This window comes from Astatotilapia calliptera, chromosome 11, assembly GCF_900246225.1.
Source record: "Astatotilapia calliptera chromosome 11, fAstCal1.2, whole genome shotgun sequence".
Lineage (NCBI taxonomy): Eukaryota > Metazoa > Chordata > Actinopteri > Cichliformes > Cichlidae > Astatotilapia > Astatotilapia calliptera.
Window position 1 is genome coordinate 21,856,959 of NC_039312.1, and position 22,341 is coordinate 21,879,299.

The 22,341-nt window shown below is 41.8% G+C and overlaps 1 protein-coding gene across 2 annotated transcripts in view; it reads left to right on the forward strand.

The window, feature by feature from the left end:
* The window catches only part of grin2db (glutamate receptor, ionotropic, N-methyl D-aspartate 2D, b), a 50,307-nt gene that overhangs the window by 22,435 nt on the left and 5,531 nt on the right, over positions 1-22,341 (forward strand). For both annotated transcript variants that reach the window (XM_026186031.1, XM_026186032.1), the window contains exons 6-15: positions 2-116; positions 9,471-9,676; positions 10,265-10,433; positions 11,806-11,959; positions 12,416-12,541; positions 13,427-13,656; positions 14,011-14,171; positions 17,581-17,650; positions 17,741-17,858; positions 21,951-22,186. In XM_026186031.1, the coding sequence (XP_026041816.1) occupies positions 2-116; positions 9,471-9,676; positions 10,265-10,433; positions 11,806-11,959; positions 12,416-12,541; positions 13,427-13,656; positions 14,011-14,171; positions 17,581-17,650; positions 17,741-17,858; positions 21,951-22,186 (1,585 nt within the window). The remainder of the gene's footprint in view (position 1; positions 117-9,470; positions 9,677-10,264; positions 10,434-11,805; positions 11,960-12,415; positions 12,542-13,426; positions 13,657-14,010; positions 14,172-17,580; positions 17,651-17,740; positions 17,859-21,950; positions 22,187-22,341) is intronic.

Here is a 22,341-nt window from a genome sequence, read left to right on the forward strand (position 1 = left end):
GATATTTCAGCAACATCACGCTTGGTGGTCGAGATTACTCTTTTAATAGTGACGGTTACCTGGCCAACCCCTTCCTGGACGTCATCTCGTGGACACCTGGACGTGGATGGGAAGATGTAAGGACATGACATAACTTCTTTGAATCTTTTATTTGCAGATTTATTGAGGTGTAAAAGGATAATTAGTTTTTTGTTGACAGTCTTGAGACTACAAGTAGGGAACAAAACAAAAGCTCTTAGCTGCTGACCCCCAGAGCAACCTTTTTTTGCTGATTTGAGCAAAATGAATAATATCTCTACAGTATGCGAGCAAGTAGAAGAGATTCATGTTCGAGTAATAGGCACATAAACTTGACAGTGAAGATATGCAGGTCACAAAGGTGCATGCTCATGTGAAGTTCAGGATTTTGCTGTTGGTGCCTCAGGAGAGAGAAGCTGGCTGCTGCTGCTGACCATCTGACTGCGCTTTGTGAATGTGCACACTTGCTGTACTCTGCCTGTTTGGTTAATGCTGCTTATTCAGTTCATTTCATGGTTACAGTGCATTCACGTAATACCACAAACAAGATTGCACACACACACACACGCACGAACGGACACACTTATTACTCTGTAATGATCGGAGCATTGACAAACATCTAATCATCCTCAAGTTTGATGATTATAATTTTTTGAATTCACCTATTAAGCAAAACATGCACGCTCTCCAGCTTCTAAAATGAAATTTCCTGCTTTTTTATATATATATATCACTTTAAACTGAACATTTCTCATGTTTTTTTGTTTGGTTTTCTTTGGTTTGACCAATAAGCAACAATGGCCTCCCCCCATGACCACAGGGAGGCCATATTATTTGATAATTTTACTGAAATTGCTTCAAAAGGCACCAATAGAGCTCCAGTTTAGCGACTTGAATTAGCTGTTTTGAAGTTGTTGGAAAGGGGCATGGAAACATATCGCCATGGGAGTTTATGAGGATTGACTTGAGTGGCCGCTGGTGGCAAAGGTTTTATTCTTGGACTCTAAAGGAGCAGTGTTGCATGATTCATGTTTCAAAATAATCCCTATTTATCTTCAACATGGTCTGCAGTCCCACAGTTCATCCACTGTCTGAAACAAGCTGCTTTAGCTCCCTTTCCTTTAAGCCATCGTTCTGTTTGCCCCATAAAGAACAGACACTGATGAGCACCACCTCGTTCACTTGCTGGTGTGTCGGCTCGGGAAACAAACTGTAAACCTACCAAAAAATACCAGTTCCATTCCACAAAAAACTGTAACTTTGCAAATCCGTTCCCAGCTGTTAGTTTATATTTGAGCATGAATCTAATGAAAATTAAGATTGGACTGCAGCAAAAACATTTCAGTATTTAATCATGAGCTCCTTTTTTGGAATAAATAAATGGACTCACCTGACACTTTATTAGTTACATCTTTCTGGTGCCAGGTGTGTTGGCTCTTGAACTGTTTTAATACTTTGTGGCATAGATTCATCAAAGTGCTGGAACCATTTCTCTGAGATTTTGCTTCATGTTATGATGATGTTGCTGCAGATTGGATGTGCATTCATGAGCTCACATTCCTATTGGATTGAGATCGTCATATTCAAGAATCTACTTTGGAGATTATTTAAGCTTTGGGACGTAGCTTGTTATCAGAAGATGGGCACACTGTGCTCCCCATGGTCAGCAACAATACTCAGGTAGGCTGTGGTGTTTAAATGATCCTCAGTTGGCGTCCAACCCTTGCCAAGAGAGTATCCCCTATATTCTCACACCACCAAAGGCCTGAACCATTGGTACAAGGCAGGATGGGTCCAATGCTTTCATATTGTTTATGCCAAATTGTGACGCTACCACCCAAACGTGGCAATCAAAACTCATCAGAGCAGTCTTCTATTGTCTAATTTTGATGAGAATGTGTAAATTGTAGCATCACTTTCCTGTTGTTAGCTGACAGGAGTGGTCTTCTGCTGCTGTAGCCCATCTGCTCCAAGGTTCAGTCTGTTGTATCTTCAGATGTGCTGTTCTGCATATTTTGGTTGTAGCAAGTAGGTACTTGAGTTACTGTTGCCTTCCTATTAGCCCGAAGCAGTTTGGCCATTCTCCTCTGACCTCTTTCATCAACACGACATTTTCACCCAGAGAACTGGTGCTCACTGGATATATTTTCTCTTTTTTTGGACCATTCTCTGTAAACCCTGGAGATGTTTGTGTGGGAAATCCCAGTAGATGAGCAGTTTCTGCTCACCAGCCTTTCTGGCACCAACAACCATGACACATTCAAAGTCACTCAAGTCACTTTTCTTCCTCATTCTGATGCTTAGTTTAAATTTCAGCAGGTCGTCTCGACCATGCCTACGTCCCTAAATGCACTGAGATACTGTCATGTGATTGGCTGATTAGATATTTGCAGGAGTTGTTGAGCTAGTGTACCCTAATAAAGTGGATAGTGAGTGTATGTAGCTGATGACTGATGTTTCTATGTGTCTGCATACGATCATACTTGAGATTGAACATTTTTATACACGTAGTAACAGCTGCAATTATAGAATTATCAGAATTATAAGGTTCAGTAAAGCTACACTGAAATATTCCCATTGTTTTTACAGAAAGTATATTAACAGGCTATTCAGTATGATCATTAAGATCAACATTTCAGTGATATGTTAATTATATCTCGCCATTCTCACTCACTATTCCCCTAGATGAAACGCTTTGTCTTTTATCTTTAATGAAGCTAAAATCCAGCTGTATACTGAGCTTTGTGAACAAACAAAGCTCAGTATACAGTCTGTGCAACTTTTGTCTGTTGATGGCCTTAAAAAAAGAAACGACATCTTAAGTTAAATGTAAAGTATTCTAGCTGATGAATTATTATTTTTTATTTATTTATTTTTTTTGCTTAACCTCCAAAACTCATGAGTACTTCAGAGCGGTGAACAAACTTTTCAAGTTAGACTAGAACTGTGTGCCCGACAGGAGTGTAATTAAAATATCCTCAATCTTTAATGTCATCCAGGTCCTAGAGTAGAAGAAATTGACTGTTTAGAGCAATCCTAATAGTGTTTATATATGTGTAAATTTATATATGTATAAGAGAAAATAAGTAGAACTATAAGAGAATTTTATTCAAATGAAAATGCAGTTAAACATGTTTATTTACTTTATTCTTTGTCCATTCACAGAAATCGATTTCTTGATGTTGTTTAGACTAATAGTTGCTGATTTGTTTTTTTTTTTTTCTAAAATAAAGTGAAAATCAGACTTAAATAGTCCTGAAGGTTTCTGGGCTTCATCTGCATCTGATTGTAGCCTCACCATTGTTTTGTGTGCACATCTACCGAGCACCTGTACGCCTGGCGTGTCATGCATATTCTATAAAACAGCATTTGTTCAGGAATCCTTAATACGAAGCCTTGTCACCTGTTGGGGATGTTTTCCCTTTAATGCGCTGGGATTTTCCCCTCGTCAGTGTCAGAGGAGAGAGAGCGAGGCTCATTTTCACACACACACACACACACACACACACCTGCCTTTCTTTCCCACACTGCACATGCATAAAGACACAAAAATCTCAGAACATTAATTCTGCGACTGGATTCAATTCTGCACAAATACAAACAGCAATGCACCAACATACGCTTACACACAACCACAAATACACACATTGGTGGTTCTCAGCCTCCTGCTGGTTTTAACAGCCCACCAGAGTCCAGTCTCAGCATGTCGTAACATGCTGACTCCTGCCATATCCCTCAAATCCCTTTCAATTAGAAGCTCCTGCGCTGGTCCTTCGACTCTGTGCAAACGCAGGGTGCGAAACTCGCCCACATACACACATGCTTAGAGCTCACATGCAGACATCTACATATGTGCACACAAATGAGAGAGCATAGAGTATGCCTACACCCTTCTTGCACAATCCTTATTACACACACACACACACCCTCAATAAGGATAAGACGCCTGCATCTGCCTATTATGCACATCCACGCTGTTGGCTCTCCCTGAATATTTAATGTTCTCTTTACAATGACTGCACCATTACCTAGAGCATGGGAGCACCCAGCTTAGTACGCTGAAACACTGCAGACTAGTACTGAAGGTTGTCCAGCTTTTGCGCGGCTCGTTTCACATATGAGAAAAGCACAGAGAGACAGATTACTAGAATGAACCTTTATTAATGACAATCAGAACTGCTAAAGAAGAAGGTTTGAGTTTAAAGTGGCTCCCAGTTCCCGAACTTATGAATATATTCAGCAATTTTCATTTTTTACGTTTTTTGGCTGGTCTTTTTCGGACATTTGCGCTTTTGCCTTTTGGGGATGTTTCTTGTAGAAAGTAATGTGTTCTCCCATAAGCTTTGTCTGTTTTCTCTGCGTTTCCTGAGTGTGTTTTGATTGAACGTCTGCTGTGGAGCCTTGGTCGAAGTGCTGTCGAAATACAGTCATTGTTGTCACCGCCTCCTCTTCTCTGCCAGTGCTCGCATTATACAGACAGGAAGGCGGCACAAAGCTGTCAAACTTTACAGTACTGGCCTGCTAAAGCACTCACATTTTCATTTCTTATCTTTTTTTATGTGACTGTGTGTGTGTGTGTGTGTGTGTGTGTGTGTGTGTGTGCGCGCGCGTGTGTATGTGTGTGCATTTAACGGCATATCTTCTTGTTTGTGCATGTGTTTACAGTTTCCATGTGCACTTTCTATTATGTTGTGTCTTTTTCACTTGTCACGACACTGTGATGTGACTTTTATTGGGTGATCACGCCGAGAATTGTCAAGAGAGGCCGGTAGAGGAAGTTTCACAAATAAACTCACTGTTCCTGGGTGTGGTTCATCCTTGTGCTGCTTAAGAAGTGTGAATATCCCAGGCACCCAGGCAGAGGCATCCAGTCCATCCCGGCTGCATTGCTATAAATAATGCTAAGAGAAGGAGACAACAATGATACTAGTGAAAAGATGCTTGATAGACATTTTCAGGTCGATAGAGGACAGAACAATCTGGTCTCATAGCTTCATGTAAGATTATCAAAACAAAAATAAAATGTTAGGGCCAGTTTTTTTTTAAATTAAAAAAAGTCAAATGAAAGCATAACTTTGGCTCCAGGCTGTTAAATGTCCAAAATGTCTATGGATTTAAGCTCAGCACAGTTAGCCCCATCTCAGTAAAGCCCTCCTTCTATTTGAAACTTAATGGCACCTCTGATTGAAGTCAAGTTTTTAACCTTGTTCATATGGTGTTTTATTTAGTCATTCATTTATTTTTGGTAGTCGGATCATGAGTAAAATAAATAAATAAAAAATCCAGTCAGAGTTGAGGCTGGACATGCAACAAACCGATCGAAACCAGTCCTGTGAACTTGCTGCATCTGGCTAATTTATCAGAGCAAAGTTTGTATAACATCAGAAAGACACTATATTAACTGATAAATGACATCGTGAAGGGTGATACTGTTTAAGGGCATGTGTGAGTCTTCTGCTCACCACAAGTGTCTCACCTGTCCTCCTCCTATGCTCTGCTTTACAAACAGACAACAGACACACAAGGAATGTAGCAGAGAAAAGACAGGTGAAGTAAGGATAACGTTACTTAAGTCGTCAACAAGCTTCCCAAGAAGAGTTAATCCATCAAAATGCTTTATTTGTGATTGCAAACTTGTTTAGTTTTAACACTAAGCCTTAGCATCATGTAGTGTACTCCTGGAACTGGATGCAAACCTTGGTTTTGTCTTTCCTCTGAAACACAGAAACAACATGTGCTTTGGACATCCTGATTTATAAATTAAGCACATTTTACTCTACTAAACAACTCTAACAAAAAATGGACTTTGGCTGTGTAAACCACGATGTATTTAATAAGAGAATTTGTAAGGCAGATGCAGAGGGTGAGTGGAGAGGGTCTGCAGGCAGTTAGCTGAGGAATGATGTTAATTAAATAAGTTAAAAGCACAGAGTTGCATCTAAGGCATTTTAAGACATGAAGGCTTTATTTTCAGGGGGGAAATGAAATTTGTCATTTTAATGAACAGAGGTGAGTTTTGGCAGATTTAATCAATGCCAGGAGATGGATTTTAATTGGTTCATTCTACTCAGAACCATTACCATGAATAATGTTCTTATTTAGTTTAATGTCTGATTTGACAAACATATGTGAGTAACAGCTGCACCCTTTGCACAACCACAGATTGGCCACATGACAGTGAATATTAAAGGCTCGGTTTTCTAAAACAGAGTGAGTAAGCGCAGCATCCAAGTTATTAACAGTAAATATGATTACAGCCTTTCACAAAGTGCTACCTTTATGACCCCCTTTAAGATTCAGTTTTTATTGAGACTGTCAAACAGATCTTCATTGTAGCTGCAATCATCTGGTGCCACTATTTTGTGTGGTTGCTGCATTGGATTGTTTTTTCTGTCTTTTTTTTCTATTTATGTAATACAAGGATTTCAGAAAACATCCAAGCCAACAAAAACTACAGATATAAGTGTATTTAATAAACATGTCTCTGTTGAAGGGCTTTCTGAGATCGTTTTTATGCTCTGCCCTTTGGTTGTGATAGGTACTCTATTACTTCATACAAGCATACATACAGTTAGGTCCATAATTTGTTGGACAGAGATAACTTCTGCAAACCACAGCAGTGGATCCAGCCATCGATATGTGATGGAAGTGGAGACTTTGAGCTTTAATTCAAGGGGTTTTTGTGAAGAACACTGGGCAGAGTGGACCCAATCGCAGGACTTAGAGTGGTGAACTCGAGTGCATTTATTAACAGTGAATTAACTGTGATACATACAGATAGTGATCAGCAAGTTCTCTATAGAACTTGGCTGCCAGCATGCAGTTGAGTCCTATAGAGTCTTGCTAATGACCTACTAATTTTATTCAGGTGTGGTGCAGCAGGGACACGTTTAAAAGTTTCAGGACACCAGCCCTCGAGGACTGGAGTTTGACACCCCTGATATAGAGGCTTCTGAGGACAACGCTGGGAGAACGTTGCCCATAGTGAGACTCTGAAGCGAATGTTTGAAAGAGACATTCTGGTTTTTATTCCAGTCTATGTTTGGGTTATGGCATCTCGACCAGGTGTGACTAACTTCGAGAGGAGTGAGAGGGGCCTCAAGAAGACAGACAAAGTTGTTTTGAGTTGTTGCCAGAGAGAATGAGAGGATGATTTAAGATGATTTCTGCTGGAAACATGAGCCTGAACATGAGGTAGGGTTGAGCCATTTCACTGCTCGCTTGCCAGTATCCCTACTACTACTTGCGAGCGTGGTCTTTTGGGCACACAGGACAGGCATAAATGAAATGTCCTTTCACTCCAAAATAAAGGCACTCGCCAGCTGAGAGCTGTTCTGCGAGGGAGAGTCGGCCTGTGCAAGTTGCACGGGTTGTTCCTCATTGTTTTCACTAACACTCCATTCCTGGCAGCAGGTGCGTTCAGCCAGAGGCAAACCGCAATGAGTCCCGTCCATGAACACAGACACAGAAACTCAAGCACGAGGAGAAACAGGAGGACTGAGGGGGACAGTTTTACAAACATTTTGCATTAATTTTTTAGCAGTTACAGCCATTTTTATATAAAATGAATTGTTGACTGTTTTTAATACTTGGGGAAAAAACCCAGTAGATTCTCAACATTTTTATCAAAACTCTATAGTAAGTGTTCACATAAAATTATATTTGTAGTACCACCTGTGCCTTTAGACACTTTTATAATGAACTAGTCTCTTTCAATAGTAGTTCTCACAAACTACTGAATGTAAAGGCGCCATCTTGTTAAAACACAGCTAGAGTTCAGCTTCTTGCTGTAAAAAAAAACTTTTTTTTTTACAAACCTCTCTACTACATGTGCTCAACTGTTGACCTGCAGAAGAAGAACGCCACCTACGTTACTGTTACTGTGCCGCGTGCATAATTGTGAGCATTTATTTTAGTCTGGAGGTAAATATTATAAACTTCAGATAGCGTATTATTTCTTTCTTTTAAAAAAATTATTTTTTAAATGGCATATTATTTCTAAGCCCCTCAGCCAATACTTATTTTTGACCAACATTTCAGTATGATTTTTTGTTGTGTTTGTGTTTGTTTTTTAAATATTAAGGTGCTCTAAAAACCACTGCTGAGAAAAGACATGCAGAAACTATTTTACTGTGAATTAGTCTGTGTGTGGAAATGTGACCATTTGGTCCTAAAACACTGCAGTCCGCTCTGCTCACTGTTAAAAACAACGTGGCTGTGTGTGTGTACCAATATGTGCACCTCAATGTGCGTAACTTGTACTGGGATTCTTCCTCTGTGATCAAGTTACCAGTATGATTGAGGACGACAAATATATGGGACTGGGATCTAATAATAATTTGCAGTTAATTATGCCTCAATGAATAGTCCCAATTTTTTGCCCTCTAAAAGAGAACAACAAATACATGGATAGCCACAAAAACATCTCTGTTCAGTTGGAAAATCAACACTGCCCCCCTTTAGTAAATACCAGCAGCAGCTTTTTAAACAGCTGTAGCGCAGACCATTATTAAATCTCGTCTTAAACTGCATAAACAGTATTTTCTGAATGAGAAGTCCTTTCCATGCCCCTCCTCAAGCCAGCTAGACATCAGAGAGATATCTCGGGAAAGTCCAGGAAAGAAGCAAAGCAGACCAATAACTGGAAGTTAATAACAATTCATGATCTGACAGGAATGAAACTCGGTCGTGAATTTCAGAGAAAGGTACAGCCACAGTGTTCAGTCAGACACTGAAAACTTCACAGTGCTACTGGGAAACGTCCACAGGTGCATAAAACACAGCCTAACAGAAATACTCTGAATTTCTAATGCAGATTATATGCACATGGACACACATAAATTTATAAAGTAAATGGGAAAGAGAGTGAGTCTAACAAAGTTCTCTGAAATATTTTGTTACTTGTTAAGGTTAATTCAACCCTCCTGGCCAATCAGAATCCAGACTTAATTTGAGATAACTCATGAATGAACTGGAATACTGCCATCTTACACCTCTTGCTTCTCTGCCAAGGTCACACATTTTTATCAGCCTTTCAACCAGATGCCCAGATACAAGATTAAAATCAGCCCTTGCTTCCAACTTTCTTGCAGATCGGTGAAAAAGACAACCCCAGAAATGGGCCTGAAAAAAGCCTTAAAGATAGCAGCGGTTTGAGCCAAATTATCTTCTGAGATTAGTGAACATTCTGTTTCCAAAAATGGTTACACAAACTGATTCTGTTACACATTTGGAAAACGCTCGTTTGAATTACTTGAAACATTAATCCAAGTTAATTTAGCTATTACTTTCTAACAAGTCTTGAGACAATGTGAATATGACCTGTCTAAGTTTTTTCTAATGCTTTTTAATCTATATGGGAAAGATTACGTGCTTATTTATCATTACAACTAAAGGTCTTTTGCACTAGAGTACTGCACTTCCTCTAATGTTTCTCTTGTCTGTTCCCCTAGGTAGGCTGGTGGGAGAATGGCGTGCTGAGGTTACGGTACCCAGCCTGGTCCCGCTACGGGCCATTCCTTAAACCACCCGATGATGCCCAGCACCTGCGTGTTGTCACACTGGAAGAAAGGCCATTTGTCATTGTAGAGCTTGCAGACCCTGCATCTGGAACCTGCATCCGTGACTCAGTTCCCTGCAGACGACCCCTTAATGCCAGGTTTGAAAGCCTTGAAAGGAAGAGGGAGAAATGTAAAAGAAATAACTCACGTATTTTATTATGTATGTGATGTGATTATCTTTTCCATACCTTATTTTTGGACACTTTCATTTCAAAGATGGTGGTACTTTGGGAAAAGAAATAACGGAGGGTAATCTAATTGAAAGGAGTACTAGAGACTGCTTTATTTACTAGTGTTTGGAATGGAGTTCCTAAGCTCTCATGATGCCATCCAATTGAGGTGACATCAGTCACCTATCAAAACTGTGGTCTCTTCACTCCCTGGCCGTAATCAATAACAGACTGCTCTCCAGAGGATCAGTGGAATGACTCAGGGGTCTGGAATCAGATATGACCACAGTGGAGCTTTATGGTTCATCAGCTTCTGAAGGAATGACAGCACCTATCCTGCACAGGTCGATCAAACCTGTCAACAAGTGCTTGGCCACAGTACTCCGTTTTTGTGACCATATCCAACTGTCTTCCTTTCCTTTCCTTACCTTTCCTTAAAGATTTTCACCTTTAAAGTTTTACTATGATTATTTTTTGCTATTATCTTTTACTCTCTATGCTGTGTCTTTTTCATAGTGCCATCCATGAGGGTGTGGCTCCAATGAAGCAGTGCTGCAAGGGTTTCTGCATTGACATCCTCAAGAGATTGGCCAAAATAGTCGGCTTCACCTACGATCTTTACTTAGTGACCAATGGGAAACATGGGAAGAAAATTGATGGGGTTTGGAACGGCATGATTGGAGAGGCAAGTCTTTGTGAGTGTGTGTGTCTGTAAGCCCGTGGAAGCTCCCGGTTCTGCCTGTCTGCCTTTGTGAGCAATGTGTTCTCAATGTCGCTCCCGTATCACTTGTGCATGTGTGAAAAGGGTGTATGTGTGTGTGTGTGTGTGCCTCTGCATATTTGAGTTGCATTTTCGGTCAAGTAGTAGCATTCCTCAGTGTGTGGTCTCGCGTCCTGGGTGACCAGTTAAACGCTAAGTGTCACATCAATCGCTGTGAGAGTTATGGCCACTTAACCACTGCTAGCAATCAGACAGCTGTCATTTATTACACACTGCAGCAGGCGTGCACACACACACACACACACACACACACAAAACAGAACGCATACTGTATTAGAGAGAAAATAACTCACGGTTAAACAAATTAGAAGGACAAGCATAATGTGTAACACATGCAGTGAGCTCACTCTCCTACAAACGCGTCCCGACAGTGTGTTATCTGCAGAGACACATCCTTAGTCACAAACGCGCACACACAAACACACACTCTGTCAGATACCCCCTAGCTGGTAGTCCTTGATATTTTCGTGGTAATATAGTTCATCATCCACCATCAAGTAAAGATACAGAGATGCTGGCAAGAAAATGAAAAAAAAAAAAAAAGAAGCATGCACAGACAGACAGAAAAGCATGCACACATCCTCACACACCAGCCGAGATCGATACGGGAGCTGCTGTTTCATTGAAGCGCCCTGCTGTTTCTATCTTTGTCCCAGAGGGAACTTGCCAAACGCCAGTTGTCACAGGTTCCAAAACAGTTCCACTGCGCTCTCCTGCTCTATCATTTATAACTTGAGCCCGTCTGTCGAATCTATTTTTTACATGCAAAAGGGCAAGCGAATTTTGTTTTCTCAAACTAATGTCTGTCTTTTGATCAGATGTTCCAAAGCCGGCCATTCTTTGATCAGGTAATCCAGAGACTTGGCAAAGTTGAGAGGAGGGTGCTTTGCTTTCCACTTCGCTTCATTTTTCTGCTGATTTGCTCTGAAGAGCGAATGTGCCATGTCTAATGTAGATTAACATTTCACTCATACAATCAGCGGACACAGCGGTTTTCAGGTTTTTGCTAGATGGTGGCAGGGTTGAGAAGCGTCCTAACTCATTTTGTATGCTAAAGGGATGCTGAAGAGACACGTGTTCAGTATTTGTACAAGACCGAGTTTCTCATGCAGGCAAGTTTAATGATGTACAAAGGGTCAAGGTGTGACTTGTCAGCACCTTACCTGAAAACCTTCTGGACCGAAAAGGATGGGCTTTGTCTAGCTGTAACAGGTACACGATTTACTCATAATTACAGCCGATTTATTTCTTAGCGGTGCTGTTTGTCCCCCTTTAGGTGGTGTACAAGCGGGCGGATATGGCCATTGGCTCGCTGACTATCAATGAGGAGAGGTCAGAAGTTGTGGATTTCTCCGTGCCCTTTGTGGAGACGGGGATCAGTGTCATGGTCTCCCGTAGCAATGGGACTGTATCGCCATCAGCTTTCTTAGGTAAGAGGCTGTGTTTGTGGGCGGCGTGTAGCTGATGTACAGAATCTAATCTAATTGTGGAGCGCTGAGTTTGCATAACACGCCCCAGCCTTTGGTTGCTAGTTCTTTACATCAAGATTAGCCATTAGTTTTTCTTAGGTTCACGTCTTCTTAACTTTTACTTTCACTCCGTCAGCAGACTCCAGGCTCCAGCGGGAGAATAGTGTTATGGGCCTATAGACTGCATTGAGATGATTGTAAAAAAAAAAAAGAAGAAGAAGAAAGAGAAGAGAGTGTGTTTATGGGCTTTTGGAGAATATATTTGCTCCAGTGGTTTTTATTTCTCTGCATATATAGTCTCCATTATGGGCTAGATTTATGAAACATTCTTGTTTCTTATACTGATAATGACAGTTACAGTAATTTAATAATGCAATAAGAGTACAAAAAAGTGCATGTTTTTGTTTTTTTCCACAGAGCCCTACAGTCCAGCGGTGTGGGTGATGATGTTTGTCATGTGCCTGACCGTCGTGGCTGTGACTGTCTTTATTTTTGAGTTCTTCAGCCCCGTAGGCTACAACCGCAGTCTCCAGACCGGCAAGAGTGAGTGATGAGTCCAAGCTGTCTGTGTTTAATGCATCTCTGTGAAGTCCATCACTGTTGCCAAATGGATCAAAAGAAGAAACATTAAACACACTCCTGGAAAACTGGTTCAAAAAAAAAAAAATCTTAGTCACAATGATCTTATGAAAGCATCTGATTGTTTTTTTTGTTTTTCGCTGTCTCGTTAGTTAGCTGTTGCATTAGATGGGGAAAAAATCGATGTGTATTTTGAATCAGCTGCCATGAATCTTTAGCTGTGAGTGTAGCAAAGAGGAAATTATACCTACAGTATACTGAACTCCTTCCAAGTATTCTCAATACCGAAGAAGCCATTTATTATTCAGCAGCATAGTTTGTACCCCTGTGATATTCAGTATGCCTGATGCCTTGGTCCAATACCCAGCCTGGCTCGCCTCTTTTACTGCATGATTGCTGTGTTCTACATAAATTTACTCCTCTGTCATCCTCCCATATATCCCTCTTATTCACTCTCGCCTCTCTTCTTCCTGCCTCCTTTATTCCCGCTGTGTAAAGGCAGGAGTGTTTGAGTCCTTTTGAATAGTGTTTTTGCACCAGGTGGTTTGTTTGATCGTGTAGCAGATGAATTGATATCTGCCATCTACGTAACGTATAGGCGCCACCTTATGAGGTTTGTTGTCAAAAGAAAATCTGCAAGGTTTCCTTTTTCATATGCTCCGAGGCTGTTTTTCATTCAGACGCGTTTAATCTGAGTCAGCCACGTCATTTACAGATGCCTGTGAATACACTTGTGCTGAGTACTGGCTGGATCACTTCCTAGAAGTAAATATAGTGTTACAACTGCTCTTTTTAAACTGAAAGATCTTCTTTTTAATTTCTTCTTTTCTTCCTTATCTTTCTGGACAGAGGCTGGAGGGTCTACTTTCACTATAGGAAAGTCTGTCTGGCTTTTGTGGGCCATTGTCTTTAACAACTCTGTGCCAGTGGAGAACCCAAGAGGAACCACAAGCAAGATCATGGTGCTGATTTGGGCCTTCTTTGCTGTCATTTTTCTGGCCTCCTACACTGCTAACCTGGCTGCCTTCATGATCCAGGAGGAGTACATTGACACAGTGTCAGGCCTCTCGGACAAGAAGGTACTTCATGGCTTGAATACTGATTAAGCAGAAAAAGCAGAAGGAGAATTAAAGTATTAGAGTGAGCTAAATCCCATGCATTTGAATGTTAAATTGATTAAAGCACAGGAATTTAGAAATGAATAAAATCTCATTTAACAGAACTCAATTACCACAGTTCTCGAATACTTAAAAGACAGTCCTAAATACTAATTTAAGTCCACAGACTGCTCTCTTTTCAAAGATTTGACTGTGCATGGAGTGTTGTAAGTTAGTCTGGAGAGTGGACAGAAATAGGTCAGACAGATTGGTGCACAGCCTGGTGTGTCTCATGCCCCTTCCGTCTCCCTCCCTCGTCTCCCTTTGCTCTGCTAGTTTCAGCATCCCGAGGAGCAGTACCCACCTCTGAAGTTTGGCACGGTGCCCAACGGTAGCACAGAAAAAAACATCCGCTCCAACTACCCAGACATGCACCAGTACATGGGAAAATACAACCAGAAAGGAGTGGAGGATGCCATACTGAACCTCAAAACCGGGTCTGTCTGCCATGAACCTTTACCTTTGTCTTACTCCACTCCTCTCTCACTCCTTCATCCATCCGTAACTGCCTATCTAAATAGAGTAGCAGGGACTTTGGGTAAAAGGAGGTGCGCAGCCTGTCCATCACAGGGTTAACGTGGAACGACACATCCACACCTGCAGCCAATTAAAAATCACTCACATGCTTGTCTTTGGGCTGTAAAAGGAAACCAGAGTACCTTAAGAAAACCCGCACATGTGCAGATACCCCACTCAACAAGCAGACTGGAACCCAGAGCCTTCGTTTTGTGAAGTGACATCCACTGGGCCAACATGCCACCTGGTTTGCACATGCGCTCATTTTTGTAAAATGTCCTCAAATTTAACATAAAATCATTTGCCTAAGACTTTAAGGGGACAACAGATAAATCAATATATATTATTACATATCAAAGCAAGTATACAGTGCTCTGAAAAAGGTTTTGCCCGCTTTTTTCTTTTTGTATATTTGTCACACTACATATTTGAGATCATCAGACAAAGTTTAATATGGGCAAAGACAACCCGAGTCGATGCAAAATTCAGATGAATAAAGATTTAATTTCTTAAGTGATTTTTCAGCCTACCTCATTTTGTCAGAGAGGCTGAACTTAAAGGATTTCTTGATTCAACAGGTCTAGCAGTTATCAGGCCTGGGTGTGGCTAGTGAAATCCAATCCAGCTTTCTAAATATGTGGTTAATCACAGCTATTTTTATAATTTAACAAGGGAGGAAATTACTTTTCCACAGAAGCTCAGGCAGGTTTGAATCACTTTTTTCTCCGATTCAAAAAAGCACTGTGTCACAATCTAAAGAAACAGCTGGGAAACAAAGTCACTGACATCTATCAGTCTGTAAAGGATTGCACCACCATTTCTAACCACTGCGAACCACAGTGAGAGCCATTATCCACAAATGGAGAAAACCTGGAATGGTGGTAAAGCTTCAATGGTGAAAAATGGCATCTGTGTGAGAGATCCTAGCAAAAACTACTGTTTGAAAAATATTCTGTGGACTGATGAAGAAAAAGTTAAACTTTCTGGAAGGCTTGTATCCTGTTACATCTGGTGTAAAACTAACACAGCATTTCATAAAAAGAACATCACACCAACATTCAGGCATGGTGGTGGGAGTGTGATGGTCTGAGGCTGCTTTGTTGCTTCAGGACGACTTGCTGTCATTGAAAGAACCACAAAATCCTGAAGGAAAATATAAGGCACACTTAGATTATGCAGCAGGAGAATAATGGGAAACACACTAGCAAATCAACCTCTGAATACCTCAGAAAAAGGTTTTGTTGTGGCCCAGTCAAAGTCCAGACTTAAATCAGATTGAGATGCTTTGGCACAACCTTAAATCCTTCCAGTGTGGCTGAATGAAAACACTTCTATAAAGAAGAGTGGGCCAACGTTCCTCCACAGTGAAGTGAAAGACTCATTGCCAGTTATCGCAAACTCTTGATTGCATTTCTTGCTGCCAAAGGTGGCACAACCAGTTATCAGGTTTAGGAGGCAATTACTTTTTCACACAGGGCCAGGTAGACTTGGATGGCTTTTTTCCCTTAATAAATGAAAACCTCCATTTTGTGTTTATTCAGGTTATCTTTGTCTAATGTGATATTGTGCTAAATATTGTCTAAAATTAAAATGAGTTGGATGCTCTGAAACATTTAAATATGCTAAATATGCAAAAAATAAGCAAAGATGAAGGGGGTAAATACTTGCCCGGTATACTTAACTTGATTTTCTCGATCTTTTTCACTGCACTTAGATTAAGCTTAGATATATATTATATAATGAAAATATTCTACCACATGGGATATTCAGCAGCTGTTGTTTATCTTTAAATCTCACAAAAAAAAAAAGGCCAAATCAGTTTGTTTCCTCAAGACGATAAAAAACAAACCAAGCTTTTTTTTCTCCAATTAGTGAAATCTTTTAGTTAATGTTATGTCAGGATCATAGAAAGCATGGAAGGCAGGAGACCAGCAGCAAGATCCTTTACAGAGCAAAACAGGCATCAGTAGCCATGGATGACATTTATTAATTCAGAATGTCACGAGTGGCATGAAATGGAGGAGGTGGTTTGCAAAGTGGTTTGCAGAGAAAGCAGCACTTCTGTGCAGGTTGAAGCATCTCAGATAGCGTGTCCCAAATTTGCCAGTGAGATGTGCAGCAGGCCAAACAGCTGTGCTATCAGCTGATGGGAGTTTGAGCTGGAATCAGTGGCCTGCGTTTGCATAAATGCAGGTTCCTCCTTGACCTGGGAAGCTGCAGTTGACATTCAACAAATCCGTGTGTTTGAAACGCCTCTGGCACGTTTGTTTGCGTCGGACGGAATGGAAATAGTTGCAGCAATGAACGACAGCAGATGTGGCCCGCTGTCACTGTTTGCTCCGGGTTTTTAATGTTCTCAGTCTCACACCAGCAGGCCATCACACACTCATTCTTTTCAACTCCAGCTAACGTTTCACATCTTTTGTCACACTTCATGCTTTCCCGCAAAGAGTCTCTCACCTTTACTCTTTCCCTTTCTCTCTCCACCTTTGCCGCTATCTCCACCCACGCACGCAGTGCAAACAGCATTTCCCTCTTCAGTTTCTAGTAGAATCTCTATCACCCGTCATGTGTTGGATAATCCCAGTTTACTTTATCCTAAGCTTCTGTCACCCCCCCTCCCCCATCAGCCCCCACTGAATCTTGCCTTGACACCACAATTATAACTCAGTGTTAACATGCAAAAGAATGAGGAACACCTGCTTTTCTCCAGCAGCTTTCTCTTCTGCTCCTCGGTACTTATCTTTCCCTTCTCCTCTTCATCTGCCCTCCTATGTCGCCATGTCTTTTCTTTCTCCTCCTTTTTTTTTTGGTCCATTCTTTCCCCTCCCAGTGTGCTTTCTCAGTGTGTCTGTATTTAAACTTTATAATCCTCATCACTCTCTAGCTCTATCCCATGTCTTTTCCCCCCTGAAGTGTGTAAATCTCTCCCCCCTCTCTCTCACTCCCTGTCACAACGCTCTCCGCACCGTATAAATCCCCATCCTCCTCGTCCCCTCCGCTGCCTCCACCACCATCCCGCTCCCTCTTACCCACACATCTTTTCCTGATCTCTGCCTTATTTTATTCTCCTTGTGTTTTCACTCTTTCCGCCGAACCTGCTTTACTATTCCACTCTTCTTCCCTTTTCTTGTCATGATTTAACTTTTTATGCCCTCTCTATCATTCTGTGCGCCTGTCTGCTATATATTTTTGCACCCTAACTCCCTTCCCAGGTACATTGCGGCGCTATACCTTTATATCCCCTCTCTTGCCTCAGTCAGTCTCTCCATCCCTTTGCTCTTGTCTCCCATTAAATGATGAATGAATTCTCCCTTCATCCCTTTACAGGAAACTGGATGCCTTTATTTATGACGCTGCAGTACTGAACTATATGGCTCGGAAGGACGAAGGTTGTAAGGTGAGGACTTTTTACTCACACGTATGTGCATGCGGCATGCATTCACCTCGGTGGGTTTCTCAAGTTCTGCTCGTTGTCCTCTCTTTCAAGGTGATGACCATAGGCTCGGGGAAGGTTTTTGCCACCACAGGCTACGGTATCGCCCTGCACAAAAACTCACGCTGGAAACGTCCTCTTGACCTGGCCCTGCTGCAGCTGGTGGGAGATGGTGAGGACTGTGAGGAGGGGAGGGGTTCAGATGAAAATAATTAGGACAATGCAGGAGCAAAGAGAAGGTTACAGTAAAAATGAAAAGGATAGAGAAACGAGCCACAGAGTAGCACAAGAGTGTGGGGTGGATGGAGGACCCAGGGGGTAGATGAATGAGAGGATGTGGAGTGGTGGACGGGGGGAGTGTAAGGTGTGTGGAGAGGCTGAAGGCTCTAAGGTGTTTTGATTGTGACACAGGGAATAAGAGTGCGTAGGAGAGGGCCGATGGCACTTTTAAAGAGGTTTGCACATCTCTTTATTGGCCAGAGGAGAGGAGGAGAAACAACAGAGCAAGAAGAAAATTGTTTTGTTTGTTTGTTTCTTAGCAAAAATGACTTGATTGTGTTGATGTCTGCCTCCCCCACTGTCTCGCTACTCTTGTACAAACCTGTCTGAATTTCTCTGGCTTTCCTTTTCTCCCTGTTTGAAAAGCTATCAGAAAAAAAAAAGATTTATTTGTGTGAGTCACTGTTGTAAAAAAAAAAAAAAAAAGAAAGTCACAACTTGTGTGGTGGTGACAGATTTATACCTATTGCAGATTAGCTGAAACTGACATACAAAGTGAGGAAGTGTGGCAAAAAAGTGAAAAGAAACACCTGAAAATGCTCTGAATAGGAAAGTAAAACGAGGTATAAAAAACAACTATCATTAAATAGAGATGTTATTAGTGCGCTTTGTCTACTTTACACACTCGTGATTAGCACATGAGAATCTGTTTTTAGTCGTCGGTACACTAATGCTTGATTGTCATTTTACACAGTCCGCCACACACGTTTATTGTCTCAGTCGGATGCTGCTTGTTTGGCTTTTTCTCGTGTTTTAAATCAGCTTTGCTTATGGCGTGGCGGACAAAGCCCTTTAGCTGTTTCTGGCATGCAGACGCTTTAGCTGCTTACACACTGATAATGCCAATTTGGTGCCAAGATCTATTAAATAAGACTGGCGTCTGGAGCTGAATAGCTGGACCTGGAAAAGGATGCGAGTGTGTGTGTGTGTGTGTGTGTTAGCTAGAAAAATAGGGAGCCCAGACAGCCTTGACATGCAGTGTTTGTCATTTCTTTTAATTCTTGATAGATTTCCTTGTCCTTGCTTATGTTCATTGTAGCACAAACCCTTAACAGCTGTGCACGCTGGATGGATCTAGTTACAGGGTGGTGTTGAATGTTGAGAATTGTAGTTGTAGGAAGGCATTATTGGAGTGGATTACTAAGGAAGAGGATTAGTTTGTTTGGATGCGGAGAGCAGCAGGGGGGGGGGGGTTGGGGGGCTCGCATTCAGCGTGCCCTCAAAGGCTGCATCTCAACAATCGCCCTGCGGCTCAAGGACTCAGCGTCGCACCTTCAGCGGGGCTAAGTCGTGTCACAGTGTTACATCATTATTGTACCATGCTGTGTTTGAGTGCTATCATTTTTTTTTTACAACTGAATTAGAGGATAGCAGAGCACCCGAGATACTTTCCACTGCTTTCTCCAATGTGAGCACATTGTTCTCCTTGTTGTCACCTCTTGTGATTCATACCACAGCTTTAAGAGCTGGTCCATTGATCTCACTACAACGTTTTTTCGTGATAAATCAAAACTGCTGAGTAACAAGATTTCCCTTTCCCCTTCTTATCAGATCCACTCCTGTATTTTGCATAGTATCATGATTTTGATTCTAATAATATATTATTCAGTGAGTAGATATTAAAAATGTGAGAAGCTGGGTTTTTAGCTCTTGGCTGGCAGATTTTTAATTTTTTTTTCCCCCAGAAATCTTGCAATGAATGCAGAGAGGTTTGTCATGTTGCGATAAAAGCATGGGATTGTACGGGTCATGGTTTGCTGCTCAACAGCTGTGGAGCTCAGTGTCTCTGGACATGTCTGGCATGATGCCCCATCTGGCACAGTGCAAAATGCAAATGTACACTTGCACATTTACATATGCACACTCGCCCACACACTTAGACACACACACACAAATACGTTTTTCTCTTATTAAATAATGTCTTTGTGGTGCGCTGCCAGCTCCGTGTTTGCAGTCTCGCCAGCTCTACCTGACCTGACCTGCCAGAAACGACATAGGTAGAGTGTGGATTTGACACACCTGTCAGATTTGGCAGACCTGAGCTGGCTGTGACTTAGAGGCAGAGACAACCGCCATCATAAAGGTCTAAGGGAGAGAAGAAACATGCACATTGAAAAAAGAGTCCAATTCATGAGGGAGACGAAGAAGCACAAGATGAATCACTCGGAGTCAAATGGCAGCGGAGCCAGGAAATGAGAGCGAGAGATCGGAGAAAGCATTCAGCTGAGACTTGTGAAGTACAGGACACTTGTGGGACTACCTGTTTATCTGCACCCTCAAGTAAGATATTTGATGTTTCCAAATCGGGCTCCTGTTTGGACACACAACTGCCACTGAAGGTCAATAATTCCAATGAATTCTCCACAGTGGGGACTACATTATAGAGTTAAAAACAGACATTGTGTCTAAAAAAGTGTGAGCATAAGATAAGACAGTGAGTTGTTACCTTAAACTGCCAGCGGGCTGCAGTAGCAGTGTGTCCATCTGTTGATGTAGCTGGACGCTACGGCCTGTTGGCTGATGATGTTCTACAGGAGACACATTAACCAGTTCACACAGATGACTGCATCAGCTTCATCTAAGCTACGCGAGCAGGGCTAATGATGGCACAAATGAAAAGGCAAAAGGTTGAGTTTTCGAAGAGAAGTGCAGTGTTACGACTAGATGTGTGACTTGTCAGCTTTTAAACTCTGCTCTTGCTTTTCATTTGAAATAGTTCAGAGAGTGCAGTGTGCAGTGAAGGCAACTTCATACCTGGTTATCGCAGCACTGCTCATCGGGCCGTTGTTATTAGTGCGACAGAAAGCTCTCATTATGACTTCTGTTAGTCATGATATAACTCTAACATGAATCATGCGCCGCATCTTGTAAATGATCAGCACTATGGTTACACCAGTAACCCCTGTAGCCAGTCACACATTTAGCCTGGAAACTCAGATTTGTTAAGAAAAGATATAGTTATGGGTAAAAAGTTGGTTCTCGGTTGGTTATTAGATGGGGATCTTAAAACCCCCAGAGCTTACCACCTGGGTGAGGATCCTGACCATCCCTCCAGCACAATTAACTGATTATGATCTTCTCTCCCCATCTCTGCCATTTTCTATCAAATCTCTCTCTTCACATTTTTCCTCTTTTTCTCTCCTCCCATCCTCTTCAAGCTGAGGAGCGTTCCACTGTTTGTCATGATGACACAATCTCACACAGCCCTCCATCTCTGTTTTCCTTCTTGCAGCCCTCTCTAACTCTGTCTGTCTCATTCTCCCTGACACGTTCGTGGACGGAGAGAGAATGCCGTTCCTCCTCTCTCTTTCTAAGGCTCCCTCATTACCGCTCTTACACTTTTCCATGCTCGCTCAACCTATCCAGCCATCTCACTGTGGCTCCTGGTCTCTCTTCTCTTCTCCTCATTTACTCTGGGTTACAATGTTGAGATTAGGTTGTCGATGCCATTTTGCTTCTCAGTGCTTCTTCATTGTTTTGGACCCTCTCCCCCTCTCTGTCTCAGTCCCCTTTCTCTTTGTTGTTTTGGACTCTGTTCTTTGTATTGCTGACCTCTGACCTTGAAGTGTCACCTTGGATAATGGGCAAAAAACAAGCCTACAGACCTGTACTTCAGTGCTTATCTATCTATCTATCTATCTATCTATCTATCTATCTATCTATCTATCTATCTATCTATCTATCTATCTATCTATCTATCTATCTATCTATCTATCTATCTATCTATCTATCTATCTATCTATCTATCTATCTATCTATCTATCTGTCTGTCTGTCTGTCTGTCTGTCTGTCTGTCTGTCTGTCTGTCTGTCTGTCTGTCTGTCTGTCTGTCTGTCTGTCTGTCTGTCTGTCTGTCTGTCTGTCTGTCTGTCTGTCTGTCTCCTTAAACTAACTAAAATCCTATTGTCTCTTTCCCTTCATTCCCTCTACTTTCACTCGCTACCCCCCTTCTCTTCTATCCTTTATCCTCATCCTTCCCTTCCAGATGAGATTGAGATGCTGGAGCGCCTCTGGCTGTCAGGTATCTGCCATAATGACAAAATTGAGGTGATGAGCAGTAAACTGGACATTGACAACATGGCTGGGGTCTTCTACATGCTGCTGGTGGCTATGGGCCTCAGCCTGCTGGTGTTTGCTTGGGAACACTTAGTGTACTGGAAGCTGCGCCACTGCATGGCCACTAGTTCTGGAAAATTGGACTTTCTCTTGGCAATCAGCAGGGTAAGTGTTTTCCCCTTCGTGTGTTGGGTTTTTTCTTAATGTGCAAACATGTTAAATTTCTCACTGTTTTGAAGACATTCTGGCTGTCAATGTGTTTTATGTCCATGTGTCGACGGCCATTTTCACCCTGAAAACCTCTTTTTGTGCTAAATCTG